The sequence below is a fragment of the Muntiacus reevesi genome, chromosome 18 (genome assembly GCF_963930625.1).
Source record: "Muntiacus reevesi chromosome 18, mMunRee1.1, whole genome shotgun sequence".
Taxonomy (NCBI): Eukaryota; Metazoa; Chordata; class Mammalia; order Artiodactyla; family Cervidae; genus Muntiacus; species Muntiacus reevesi.
Window position 1 is genome coordinate 24,024,225 of NC_089266.1, and position 14,098 is coordinate 24,038,322.

The window sequence follows — 14,098 nt, forward strand, 5'->3', positions numbered from 1 at the left end:
TCCAGCCAGGGCCTGGGCGGTGCGGAGTGCACCGCCGCGAGAGGTGCCTGCCACTAAGAGCCAGGGCCTGCGGGGGCGGGGCGCCCTGGGCACCAGGGATTGGCGTGCCCGCAGCCTTCTCCCGTCGTGCACCGGGGCGCCGGCCGCTCACCCGGAAGGAGAAGCCGGGACTCTTACTATATGGTGGGGCGCTGGCGGTGTCGTTGTGGGGAGTGGACGCTGCTCTCAGGTGAGGGGGCGTGGAACTAGCCGCGGGGAGTGGGTGCTACTCTCTGGTAAGGGCCATGGGTTTGAGCGTCACCAGTGGTGCTTGAGGTGGGGACCTTGCTGGACATCCTAGGAAAGGAGCAGCCTCACTCCCGGGATGAAGACGGGTGCTTGGTCCGGATCCAAGGAAGGAAACCTGGCTTTCCATTTATTTTATGAAATATATAAAGCATCTTTCCTTCCCACTCCCCAAGCTTATTAGGCAGAGGGGAATAAGGACCACATCGTCCTTTGGCTTCTCGTTCGTAAGGAGTACAGGAGTTTGCTACGTTGACCCAAACGCTGGGACTAGGAGTAATGGCAAGTATTCTTCGGGGACACGGGCTCTTGCGCTAGATTGTGGTTGCCTTTGTTACTTAGCTGCAAGTAGGAGCAGTGGCAAGTTACAGATGAACAAAAGGATGGAGCAGAGCTGCTTGGCTGAGAACGGGCTGATGCTGGTCAGACCTGGGGGAGCTACTTCTGCTACTTGTGGGTGTTTCAGAAGGAGAGCTTTTTGAGTTGCTATACGGCACCAAGGGTGAAGAATGAGCAAGAAGGGATGGGAGTCTCGGCGGCTTATATACTTTTATCACCGGATTTGTTTTTTTAACATGTCTCTTGAAGTTTTAGAAAGTATTGAAGTTATTAGTTTAAATGGAAGTGAAAATTGTGGAGCTAAAGCCTTGACTTCCTGCCTGGAATTGTCTAGACACCGGAAAGCCTTACAGGCTACTTTATAAATAGCAAACAACTGGATTTTCCCCAGAGATACTGGTACTGGTACAGGTGGAGAAAATAAACTTCAGACGCGATTGAAAGGGCCCAGGAAATGTAGTTAGCGCTGCATAAGTAGCTGAGAGGGCCACTGATTCTATCCTTAGTTGGGTGACACAGGGATCCATCTCCCAGATCATAGAGCTAAAATTAAGAACTTCCTCTTTTCCCTCCAAGGGCAGAAATGCTTCATTTCCTCCTGAGGAGTGGCATCTATAGGGAGGAAGCTGATGGAGAATAGTAGTTGCTAGAAATTATTACTTGAAGTCTAGGTTTTTGTGTTTGTCCAGTGTTTTTAAGGAAAGTGACATTGGAAGCTTTGTAAGTGCCCTTTAATCTTAGGATTAAGTGTATAGCATCTTGGGGGTCCTCGGACATTTTCCCCCCCTCGGATTTTTTTTTAAGCCAGTTTATAGCTGTTTGTTTCTAAGTGGTGTGAGTTCCAAAAGAAAGGAGAGACATTTGCTCTCAGAGCCCTTGACTCACTCTTCTTGAGCCTGAGAGTGATGACCATTTAGTTACTGAATTATGGTCCTGAATTTGGCAAACTTTTCAAGGCCCTGGAGATTCATGAGCTTCACTTAGTGTGTGGATTTCCTTATCGTCACCTTTCCTGCCCTTAATTTTGTGGAAAGACACTTCAGTGTATTTAACTCTGCTCCTGTGCTGGGACTATACCAAATGCCTGGAATGAGAAGAGAAAAAAAAATTTTGTTTTAATCTGAGTAGATTAATTGTTCACAGTGAGCCAACCTGCTCTCTCTGGTTATAGCCATTAGACTGCCTACATCCAGGGTGTTATACATCAGTTGTTATGGAATTGGGGTTTCCCACCTTTCAGTTCAGGGTCCCTTCATGGTAGTGACTGCATCAGATGAAAAGTCAGAATGTCAGCAAGTATACTATTTAATATGGCACTGCAACCACAGCAGTTCCAGTTTGCTGAGCTGTGTAGCCCAGATTTGTCCTGTATCATGCAGCTTCATCTCTGCATGCAGTGTCTGTGTGTGGAGAGACCTTCTGGTATTCTAGAAAAGATTGGGAAAGCTGTGTGCCCTGCTCATTTTGTGGTGTAAACGAGTTCCTCCCTTCCTGAAATGTTAGCCTTGTGTTAGCACAACATAAAGTAGAAGGAAACTCATTACATGCTCTTCTAATGGTAAGGCAGAACTAATAAGAGAATGTGTTTAAAATTAATTGTGGGACTGTAAAAATGAGTGGGTGTGTGAATGGGCATGGGGGGAGGACAGGGAGCGCTTACAGATAGTCTCATTTTCCCAGGAGCCAGCCTGGATCATTTGTTGGCAGTACATATTGGCTGAAGTCAGTTTTCATTTCAAGGTAAATTGGAAAGGGAAATTAAACCTTATTGTTCCGCTCTTGAGAGAGGAGAAGGGGGTGGAGGCAGCAGCCAGAGTGGATGCTGTTGAAGTGGTTCTAGGAGTAACAAGATTAGTGCTGTATTTTAACAGAAGGTGACATCATGGGCCCCTTTGGACTTGAGTAACCCTGTACCTCAGCCTTCATGGTCCCCTTGTTGGAGTGGGCGATGTTGCTGCGCATGTAAACTGCCACATTGGGGGAAATCAGTGGCTTAGGCTTTAATGAATCTTTGCAAAGGAGCGGAAAACATCCTGAGTCGACCTGTGCAGCTCTGGGGTGCTTGGGCAGAGGTACAAACCGCATGTTGAGAGGAAATGATTAGAACCATTGGCTTGGGTTCTGGAAATGGAATTAGCTAAGAGAAGGTCACAACCGGGCAACCCGCTCAGGGGCCCCAGGAACTCTCCAACTCAGATCTGCCTCTGGGTCCTGTGTGTGCTTAGCAAGACAAAGGCAGGCAGAAGCCTCAGCGTTTGTGGGGTTTTGGTTTTCTCTAGATAGCCAGGAGGGGGCGATGTTAGGCTCAGTTAGAGAGTTGTGCTGTGTGGGCCCAGCAGTTCGCAGGCAGAAAGGTTTTACAGCTCAGCCTGCCAGTTCTGGCCGCCTGAGGTGACATTGTTGACCTGAACGTGTTTTGGCTAGAGGTGGCCTGGTTCCGAGTCCCTGCCGTGGTCTGAGAAGGGAGGTAAATCTCTGAGGGCTTTTAGCTTGGCCCCCTGCTCGTGTGTGGGGGGGCTTCCCCAATAGCTCAGCAGGTAAAGAATCCTGCAACAGGAGATGCAGGAGACATGGGTTTGATCCCTGGGTTGGGAAGATCCCCTGGAGAGGGGAATGGCAACCTGCTCCAGTGTTCCTGCCTGGAAAACCCCGGGGACAGAGAAACCTAATGGGCTACAGTCCAAAGGCTTGCAGAGCCTGACGTGACCGAGCGACTGTGCACGATAGCTCATGTGGGGGGATTTTTTTGCTTCCTCTTAAATTTTACACAAGAACAAAAAAAGTTGCCTGGATTTCCCCAGGGGGGTCGATTAAAAATTTTCAGGGTTTTGCCCTGGCAAAGAGAGGTGAGCGTAGATGCATACTAACAGAGATTGATCCTGTATCTCCTGTCTCTCATCAGATGTTTTCTTCCAATGGGCTTTTGGTGTAGGATGTTGGAGAACCAAGAGCAGGAGGTAAGCATGTGATTTCCAGGGAACATCTGGATGAAAGCTTGAGGGGCTTTGGGAGATCCAGATACTGCTTGGTGGTGGTGTTCTGACAGTAATACCTTAGTGGTTCTGATGTTCTCAAAGTCAAGCAAGAAGAGGGAAATCAGTAGTGAAGGCATGACTGAGAAATGAGGTTCCATTTTCACTAACTTTATTCATCGGAAGGTACTAGAATGTAAGCTTCATAAGTGCAAGGATTTTTGTCTCTTGTCCTTGTTCTGCCCCCAGTGCCTTAGCATGGTACCTGCCACATAGAGGGTGGTCAATAAATATTTGCTGAATTGAGTGAATAAATGAACAAACGAGTGAAAGTTGGCATAGAGTGGAATACTCTGGCCTCCTGTGTGTTGGACCCACCTCACTTTGTGGCTGAACTGAAGCTGAAGGAGCATTTCTTACCTCTAGGAGGTGATCACTGTGCGTGTTCAGGACCCCCGCGTGCAGAATGAGGGCTCCTGGAATTCTTATGTGGATTATAAGATATTCCTTCATGTAAGTGTATCCGACTTTGATATTGGGATCCATATACCTTTCAGGGCTGAGGGCTGGTCCTGAGGCAGAACCTGTTATATGAAGGTATTGACAGAAGAAAAGGAAGGAGGAGAGGAAAGAGAGCCTGGGGTCTGCCTGAGTTGTTTTCAGGCTGCTGGGTGGCACTGTGCTCTGCTTGGATCCCCTTGATTGGGACTGTGGCCTGGTGACTTGAGTCCTTGGTGAGAGGGATGATGGGGAGTTTGTGTGAACTTGGGCTTTTCCACCAAACCCTTTCACATGCTTTCCCCTGTAGACCAACAGCAAGGCCTTTACCGCCAAGACGTCCTGTGTGCGCCGCCGCTACCGGGAGTTTGTGTGGCTGAGAAAGCAGCTCCAGAGAAATGCAGGTTTAGTGTGAGTTCTCTTATTTCCTTCTTGGGTCCGAGACTGGCTTCTTAGGTTCTTCCTTGGCAACTGGAGTTTACAATGAAGAAAACTTGGCAGCATGCCAAGTACTAAGGTCATTGAGAAATGTGTTCTTAAATCGTGTTTTCAAGTCAGTGAAAAAAAGTAATGACAGAGTTCTCATTTCTAATATTTTGACCTAACAAAGCCAAACAAATCTAAAGAACGTTTTTCTTTTTTTATATGCATAGGGCTAAACAGAGGTACTGCTGGCTGTGTAAATGTGCTTCACTGGTTATCAGGAACTTTTTAGCACCTGAAATAATTTGACACATGGTGTTCCTGTCAGTTTGATATGTAAAAATTGTGATTTCCCCCCCCCCTTTCTTCTTTCTTGTGTAGAGACCTTTATCCAGAGTTACGACAGACTGAGAGCCATAGGACAAGTGCTATTGTTCACTCCTCACCTACATATTGCAGATAAGCCCTAAAACTGGAGGCACTTTATGACAGTGATTCCAACACAGTGTGGTTGCTGAGTGCTGTGGTGACTTTGTTGATGACCAAGCCAGTTAGTTAACATGTGGGATTGATGAGGGTATTGTCATGAGTCAGGCCTTCATAAACCAATTGGAACTTCCTCTGAACAGATCCTGCATCCTCTAGTCTGGCCTGTTTTTTTGTTTTTTTTTTTGGCCTGTTGTTTTTAAAGCATGTGTCATGCTTCACAGGAGAGGCTAGGGAGGCTGGAAGAGTTTGTGGATGAGTTGTTGCAACTTGATTACTTTTAGAAAATTCCAAACATGTGATCTTCCGGGACTGGAGATGGTGGCCTTAATTTCCACACCCACACCCAGCATCCTCCCATGTCTCCATGTCCACATTTCTTCCTTTTGAAATAGTAGTTGATGGTGGGAGTGGGTTTTGTAAACAATGTAGTCTAGCAGCATGGAGTTTGTAAGTCCTAGACTTGGTTCAAATACCAGCTCTGCTGCTTACTTACTAGCTGGGTGACATAGGAAATTTACTTCTCTGGTTCTATTTCCTTACCATTAAAATGGGTACACTGACATCTTTTCACAGGGTTTCGAGGAGGATAAATGAAGTAAAGTCTGTAAACGTTTAGCACAGTGCCTGACACCAGGCGTGTCATCAGTATTAACCCTCTGCCCCTGCCCTCTTATCAAATGCTATTTGTGTTGATTTGTGTCTCTTTTTAGGGGATTTCCTTGATCAGGGACTGGAGTGACTGGGATATTACTTATCTTGGGTATGTGTTATGTTGTGTGATCCCACAGGCCTGTACCTGAACTTCCTGGGAAGTCAACCTTCTTTGGCAGCTCAGATGAGTTCATTGAGAAGCGACGACAAGGTCTGCAGCACTTTCTTGAAAAGTGAGTGGACTTGGCGGGCTGGCACTTGCCTCCTGGAGGGGATGGCAGGAGTGTGTGTGCTGTGCAGAATGGCCCCAGGAGCACACAGGCATGTTTGTGTCAGATGCTTTTCTTGCACCCTTGTGCCTTCAGCACTCACTCAAGCCAGAAGACCTTCAGAGGATGGGGCTGGGGGCGGCTGCTATGAGGCGTGATGCTTTGTGGTGTTCTATCTGTGTTTGCCCCAGGGTCCTGCAGAGTGTGGTCCTCCTGTCAGACAGCCAGTTACATCTCTTCCTGCAAAGCCAGCTCTCAGTGCCTGAAATAGAAGCCTGTGTACAGGGCCGAAGCCCCATGTCTGTTTCTGATGCCATTCTTCGTTATGCTATGTCGAACTGTGGCTGGGCCCAGGAAGAGAGACGGGGCTCCTCTCACCTGGCTAAAGGAGACCAGCCTAAGAGGTAAATGAATGCTCTTTTCTGAGACACCAGTGGCTAGGATTACTGTAACCTGGGCCAGTGAGGTGTCCATCGGTAGAGAAAGTAAGGTCACGGCATTGGTGGCCTTTCAGGAGGGCCCCTGTCATCCCATGCATGAGGGCCTTGGGTCTGTGCTGACTCATCCCTAGGAGATGGCTCTCCTATTGCAACCTGGGGAGAAAGAAGAAAAGGCTCTCTTGTTTGTTTTGTTCTTTATCCTCTCCCCCAACCTCCGTTTTCCTTAGATACCAACTTTATTGAGATATATTCATATACATAAAACTCACCCTTTCATGTACAATTTAGTAGTTTTTGTTTATTCACGAGGTCGTGCAGCCATCCGTCACCACAGTCAGTTTTAGAACATTTTCATCACCCCTGAAGAAACCTTGTACCTATTAGCAGTGACTCCCCACACTCCCCAGCCCCAAACCCCAGCTCTTGGTAACCAGTGTCTACTTCCTGTGTGTGTGTGTGGATTTGCCCATTCTGGACATTTCACACAGATGGAGTCACACATGTGGTCTCTGTGACAGACCCCTGCCACTGGCACCGTTTCCTGCGCATCGGTGTTGCAGGGCGTATCAACCTTAATTTCCTTTCTGTGGCCAAATACTGCTTCCTTGTATGAACAGGCCTCCCTTGTTGTCCGCTCACTTGTGTTTGTCTGTTGATTTTTGTTCACCTGTTCATGCCCTCCTTTTCCCTTTCCCACTTTTTTCCAGTTGTTGCTTTCTCCCAAGACCCAGCAGGAGGAGCTCTCCCTCACCGCCTCCCGGGGAAGAAAAGGATCAGTTTGAGGTGTGGGCTCCTGTGGTTGACTCTGAGGCTCCTCCCTTGGAGAGCCCCACTCTCCCACCCACCTCCTCTCCATCATGCTGTGGTTTTGCAAGACCTGATGAGGGGATCTCTGCTTCTCAGCCTGTGAGGAGAGTCCTGGGAGGGGACCATGCTGTGCCTTTGGACCCCGGTCAGTTGGAAACAGTTTTGGAAAAGTGAGCTCTGCTTGGAGCTCTGGGTTCTGCTCTGAGGTGGATGAAGGCGATGCGGGCAGCGAGACTTGCTCAGCTGGGGTTAGGCACAGGCTGGTGGGGGAGGCTGGGCAGCTTCCTGCTTTACCACGGCCTCTGCTCAAGATGGTTCTGCGGAGATTGGTCGTAACTCTTCAGGCTTCTTCCATAGGGATAAGACACTGTGCAGATGTTTGTAAGTTAAGCACAAGACCCAGGAGTTGTTGGTTCTGAGCCAAACCCCATATTTACTCTCCTGGAAGCTGAATTTCTTTAGATGTTTGTTAATGGGCCCAGGAGCTCAGGTGACTGGTTTGGGGATTGTAGGTGGCAGATTTTAAGCTACCTTATCAGAGATTGCTGCAACAGAAATGCTTGTGTTTCTGTTGTGTCATTGTATTCCAGCTGGCTGTGTTTTTGCCGAAGCCCCTGGAGCACTGGTTTCTGGGAGGCTGGCCTCTTGCTACCTCCTTGCATGGACAGTGGGGGGTGTGGGGGTGTGAATATTTTTTCTCCCACCTCCTCTCTTTTCCTCCACTCATAACCACTGAATGGGATGGTGCTGTGACTCCTGTCATTGGGGTTTCCTGCACATCCCGGGACCTCGGCCTGGCTGTATGGTGCCTGAGACCTGTGAAATAGCTCGTGGCCGTCCACAGAAAAGAAAGGTTTGGTCACAGCCAAAGGACAGGGAATGGTTCAGGGGGCTTTGTTTTGGGAAAGATACCCTGGACTGTCCCTGCCTCTCTGGTTATAAAGCCGAGATGGACTGTCTTCTCTGCAGGGTTAGCTGAGCTCCTTTCTTGTTTGAATCCTTTTCTTCTCCCTTAGTAACAGCTCCCTTTCCCCAGGGCTTCAGCCACCTCGTGTCCCTCTGCTGTGTTGCAGGAGGCCGTCTGTTCAGTCCAGTGGGGTGCGGGGGCTTTGTTTCTGCCTGGAGAGAGGGCTCTGGGGATGGAGATGAGAAACAACACGCCTTCCTTCAGACAATGAGGCGTCCTGCCCTCCTGCTGCCGTAATTCTCTCCTCTGAGAGCTGGAGCTGGCGTTCTGCTTATCTGCCCGGGCGTCTGTGTGTGGTTCTTCTCCATCTCGCCCGCCCCTCCCTCCCTTGGCCCCCACACCCTGTCCATGGGCTCTTCTACTACTCGCCTATGCTGTGGGACTGTCATGGCATTTAGTTCAGAGTTGCGGGGCTTTGGCCTGAAATAAAATTCAAGTATTTAAGACTCTTGTTGCAATTGGTGTCTAACAAGCTGTAGCAGTGGAGGAGGGATTGAGGGCTGGCAGTAGTTACTTTCATAAATCATGAATTTATCAGCGTGGAAATAATGGTTCAGAACTGTGCGCGGCAGCGCTCCTGCATTGTGTGTGCAGCTCAAGTTCACCACTGGAGAAAGGATTGTCTTCCAAAGAGGCAGGATCCAGCTCTTCTCACAGTGATGCGCATGAACCTTGTTAGGTATAATTTACCTGATGCTGCTTCCATCCTTGCAGCCTGTCTGAGGTGCCAGGTGCTGAAAGAGAAATAAAGTTTGTCAACAGGCAGATGCCGAGCCCTGGCTGGGACTCATCTCTCTTCTCTGCCTGCCTCCCCTGGGTCTCTCTTTTATATGATGCAGCAGAGCAAGGCGAGGAGAGAAAACCTACAGAGGCAAATCCAAAATGTCAAAAGAAGTTCATTTAAAAGGGGAAAAAAACTCTATACACAGCCCTCACAAAAACCCGACAGATGCTAAGCTAATGGCATCCGCTCTGCCGATTGGTGGGGATGGCTCATGAATATTAATGAGTCCAAAGCTCCAAATGGTGCAGCTGTGAACCCAGCTGTGCTTGAAGCTCTCTGATCTCAAAACTTCCAGACAGGAGCCGGAGGTGGTCTGTGTCAATTCCCTACTCAGCCAAAAAACAGCAAGCTGGGTCGGCCTTCTTCTCTTCACTCCTTTTCTTCCTGGAGTTGGTGCTCAGCAGCTAGTTCTGCCAGCAGGGTTGGCTGCTGGGACAGCAGGAGCCGGTCAGAGACACGGATGCGACTTTTCTGACTCCTGGCTTTTTTAATGGTCCATTATCAGCCATGCATACAGCAGGGCCTCAGTTAATCTAAGGCCAGGCGCCGTCCCGGAACTGCCTTGTGCAGAGTTGAGTGTAGGCCGTGGAAGGAGATGTCCTAATGGAGGGAGAGTTTTTCTAGTAACGCGGGCCTAGAGTTACCAGAACAACAGCAGAGATGGATTTTCCTCTCTGGCTCGGCAGTGCCATCTGCCTCTCCCCCATCTCGTTCTGTCGCGGTGTGTACATGGATGCTGCCATGGCTGATAGCCTCTGTAGGGAGGATGGGGAGCTACTGGGCCAGTGGCCTGCTGAGCTGTTTTGTAGAATGGAAATATTTTTTTGTTAGAATTTGGGTTTGAGGTAGGTTCTGTGTCTGACTTACAGTCACCGTACTAATTTTTTTTTTTTGCCTATGCTGCTCAGCATGTGGGATCTTAGTTCCCTGAGCAGGGATTGAACCTTTGCCCCCTAGAGTAAAAACACAGAATCCTAATCATTGGACCATAAGGGAAGCCCCTTGTCATCTTTCTTCTGACAGTTACTTATGTGGCCCAAGTCTAGTCATCTCCTGTCACACAGGATAAGTGATCCCAAAGTCATAGATTCCCTTTTGTTTGGTGGGAGGAAGTGTGTGTGTGTGTCTGTGTGTGTGTGTAGGAGGACATGGGTTTTCTTGTGTGAAAATGAGTTTCATACACATTGTTTATTTGACCACGGTGCTCAGTGAGGAGGGGGCAGGGCAAGTATCATCTTCATTTTCTAGCTGAGGAAACTGAGCTGATCATGGTTTTTAAAAAGCATGTTTCAGGTAGAACATATTCATTTAAGAGATACTTCCCAACTTCTGTAAAACAAGATTTTTTTTTTCCCAAAAAAAAATCTTGAAAAAAAGAAGCTGGGGACTTCCCTGGTGGTCCAGTGGCTGAGACTCCATGCTCCCAATGCAGGGGGCCCAGGTTTGATCCCTCGTCAGGGAACTAGAATCCACATACCGCAACTAAGAGTTTGCATGCTGCAACTAAAGATCTCACATGCAGCAATGAAGATGGAAGATCCTGTGTGCGGCAACTAAGACGTGGTACGGCTAAAAAAAATGGGATAACTAAGTCCCCCACTGTTCAAGGAAAAAAATAAATTTCCCCGCAGAGTTTTTCAGAGTTGTTCTCAGAAATCCTCCACAGTCTGAGGTTTGCTCACCACTAAGGCCTTAGAGCTACACCACCGAGTCCCAGGTGCCTCGTACCCGCTCCCATAGCTTTGGCTTAGGAGGCGATTGTGACTTTAGTGGTCTGACTGGACAGTAAGTTTAGTTCCATGTTTGTGAATTTGTTTACATTAAGGGTTCAATCCCTGGTCAGGAGTGGGGAGGGCAGTGGGCTGGGAGGATGCGAGGTTGGAGGGAGGAATGGAAACAGCCCAGCTCCTGGCCTGCCTCACAGGAACATCCCACTGGGGGCTGGAGTGGCTTCTGCAGATTTACATGTGAGTAGCCAATTGAGGTACAGCTGAAACCAAGCTGAAGGCCACTGCAGTGCAAGCTCGGGACGCTGGACACTGGCCCTCAGCCGCCCCCCAGGCGGCCTTCTGCCAGCAGGGACCCGGCTCTGTAGGGGGACTGTCATCTGGCTCAAGGTGACCTTTCTTTGAGCTGTGGATGAGTGTCCCTCTTCCTGCTCTGTTTACAGCCGTGCCTTCTTTCCTGAGGGTTTTTCCAGTCTGCTGTGGAAATCCCCTGCCCCCACCACATTCTCTCATCTTCACCCCGCCCCAGCTCTTCTCTCTAAGGAACCGTTGTCAACTGCTTCAGTGACCAGGTGTGCGTTGGGCTTACCAGCAGGGCGGCAGAAGTAACCTATTGAGGACAACCACTTCCACCTCAGTCATGGCTGGACTTGGAGCTGGAAGGCTGGAACCTCAAACCTCAAGATAAATAAACTTGGCCATTTATGTTCGAAAGGATAAAAAGTGCCACGTTTTTAGGAGACCGTGCACCTGACCCCGTGAGCAGGGTCAGTTTACTTCCTTTCTGTTCCGGGGAGACATGGTCTACTTCCACCAGCAGAAGAGGAGGAAAACAAGGGTACTGACACAGCAGTGAGGGAGGTGTGAATCTTTTTTTCTTTAATTGTGTTCATTTATTTATTTACTATTTGGCTGCTCCAGGTCTTAGTTGCAGCATGTGGGAACTAGTTCCCTCACCAGGAATTGAACCTGGGCCTCCTGCATTGCAAACAAGGAGTCTCAGCCACTAGACCAGCAGGGAAGTCCCAGGAGGTGTGAATCTTAAGTAGAGAGATGGTGAAGCTACTGTGAGAATAAAAGGACCACCCGAAAGTCTTCAAGGGCTTCTCCCCTGGAAGGGCAGGAACACGAGATGCTTCTGTGATCTGTGGATTAACATTTCTTACCTGCGGCTGTCAAGTCCTTCCTGTTTTCAGCCTGCTCGACTTTTTCTTTCAAACAGCCTTTTGAAGGGGCTGGCTAGTTAGAGCCTTTGTGTGTGTGTTTTAAGTGTTTTAGCCTTTTAGGTTCTCTAGCCCTGTGTGTGTCCCTTCCCCTGGTGGCCTGGTTGGCGTGGGAAGCCAGACCCACCAGAAGCCTGACCTGAATCCCTCTAGCAGAAGGCCAAGGATAGTGAGAGCTTGTGGCGGTTCGTTGGAGGCAATGTAACCTGCCTGCTATAAGCTACGAGACTTAGATATATTCTACCAATTAGGGCACATCTGTTAGCAACGCTGAAAGGCAGGCACTGTCTCTTTAAGAGCCATCCCACTCCTCTCCTTGAGTGATGAGGGCTGGGAACACAAGGGAGTCAGATGCTGATTAAACAGTCCTACTGCCGAGCTCTGTTAGAAAATTACTGTAATTATGATCTAGTCCCAGCAGAGGGATGAGTTCCAATCCTGCTAATAACCCTTCCAGGTGCCTCAGATTCGGGGCCCATGGGAGGCAGTGTGGTCAGGGCTCTGGCTGGCCCTTCGGTCTGCCCTCTGCAGTCAGAGACAAAGGTCCTGGACCCTTCATCTTCTTTTGGCCTCCTGAGAAGGTGATGGGTTTTGGTTGTGTTTTTTTTTTTTTTTTTTTATTCTTGACAGAGCTCCTGGGAGTCATTCTGTAAGAGAGGACTTTCCCCTAAACTAACCACGAAGGACCAGGAAAATCACAGCCTTGAGATGACTGCCCTGACTCCCTGCTCTGCCCAGGACGAGCAGTCGGCACCACACCAGCCCCAGACCAAGCGCAGGGATTCAGCATGGGCCCTTGCACCGCAGCGATTTCTGTGCTGGTTCTGGGAACCTGGGATTCTTGCTCTGAAATAGTACACAGGGTTAACATTCAGTCCTGTTTGAGACTTTCAGGGCACCCCTTCTAGGTTTCTGCTACAGAAACAGGAAAAAGGATAGTTACTACAGCACTCACTGTGGTGCAGCTTTCTGAATCAGAAAGCACCAATTTATTCATTCGAAAACATTACTCTTGTGGTGCGGCTCCGCGGCAGTGCAGGGGAGCAGATCTCCATGTTCCTGTTGAACATGGGGGCTGGCTTGCTGGTTCTTAAACCCTGAAGAATTCATGACAGTTATACTCTGTCTTTCCAACTTCCTAAGCCTCTCCCTGTCACTAATGTAGTGGCTAAAGTGCAGACTTCTAGAAGACAAGGCAGTTTCTCTTGGATCTAAGCAAATCCATATGGCCTGAGACAGTGGTTCTCCACCAGGGGTCGTTTTGTTCCCAGGGCACATCTGACAATGTCTCGAGACACTTCTGTCAGAAGTGGGGGGAGCTGCTGGGGGATCAGTACTGGCATCTAGTGGGTAGAGGCCAGATGCTGCTGAACATTTGACAGCCCCCCAAACATAAAATTATCTGGTCCCAATGTCAGGAGTGCCACGTTGAGAAGCCCTGTATTAACAGAATGAAGCAATAAGCTCTCAGTCCCCTCCCCTTCTCACACCTCCACTGCACTGCTTTGGAGATGTTGAAGAAATGATCCCAAATCTCCTGATGCCAGGTGCTTTCTTGGAGGTGGAACATATTAACGATAGGCTGAGCAGGGTGCATCCAGGGGATGGGAGGCATCCAGGAAATGTAGGTGGTGTGCATGTGCCATCTTGCTGATTCAGGGCAGAGCAATGCCCGTGCCTGACTGTGGTTCGAAGGGAGGTGTTTGTAGCCTGTTTTCTGTTCCATGATCGCATGTGGGGGATAAAAGGTGCCCAGCTGCTCACCATCAGGCTAAGAGGATCTGCAGTGGAACCAGATGCCTTCTTTGAGGACCTGCACTAGAAACCTCTTGGAACTCACGCCCATCATGGGAGGCAAGGAGGTGGCATACTATTGCCAGTGGCACTCTGCCAGGTGGCGGGGCGGCAGGCGGCGATGGGCCCCGCGAGGGAGCGAACACACACAGCTGCCGACGGCTGGCCACTGCCATGAGCAGCTTGATGCCAGAGACACCAGGCCTCTCAGAACAGCCTGGGCATCAGGAAATGAGCGCCTAGTTGGCAGGGTTTGCCTAGGGGCCAGGCCTGCAGGGGAGAAGGGATGTCGCCAAACACTGTACCAGGAGAACCAGTTCATCTCTCTATCTGCTGCCCACTCCCCTGGTGACTAGATAACCTATTTGGGCATATTTTTAGGGTGACCACATCCCTGTTTATACCTACGATTCTGGCATCCTTATTAGTA

At 49.3% G+C, this 14,098-nt stretch overlaps 1 protein-coding gene across 5 annotated transcripts; it reads left to right on the forward strand.

Moving 5' to 3' along the window:
* SNX11 (sorting nexin 11) lies at positions 1–8,586 on the forward strand. Of its 5 annotated transcripts, XM_065910520.1 has the most exons (9): positions 3–229; positions 462–567; positions 2,305–2,364; positions 3,527–3,581; positions 4,023–4,109; positions 4,405–4,505; positions 5,795–5,890; positions 6,118–6,330; positions 7,074–8,586. In XM_065910520.1, exons 4-9 carry the CDS (start codon positions 3,540–3,542, stop codon positions 7,345–7,347), a joined length of 813 nt encoding a protein of 270 aa, XP_065766592.1. In that variant the 5' UTR covers positions 3–229; positions 462–567; positions 2,305–2,364; positions 3,527–3,539; the 3' UTR covers positions 7,348–8,586. The 5 variants fall into 5 exon arrangements, with proteins under 5 accessions (XP_065766596.1, XP_065766592.1, XP_065766594.1 ...); XM_065910522.1 differs by lacking the exon at positions 2,305–2,364; XM_065910523.1 differs by lacking the exon at positions 2,305–2,364 and having other exon boundaries at positions 470–567.
* Positions 8,587–14,098: the final 5,512 nt, after the last annotated feature.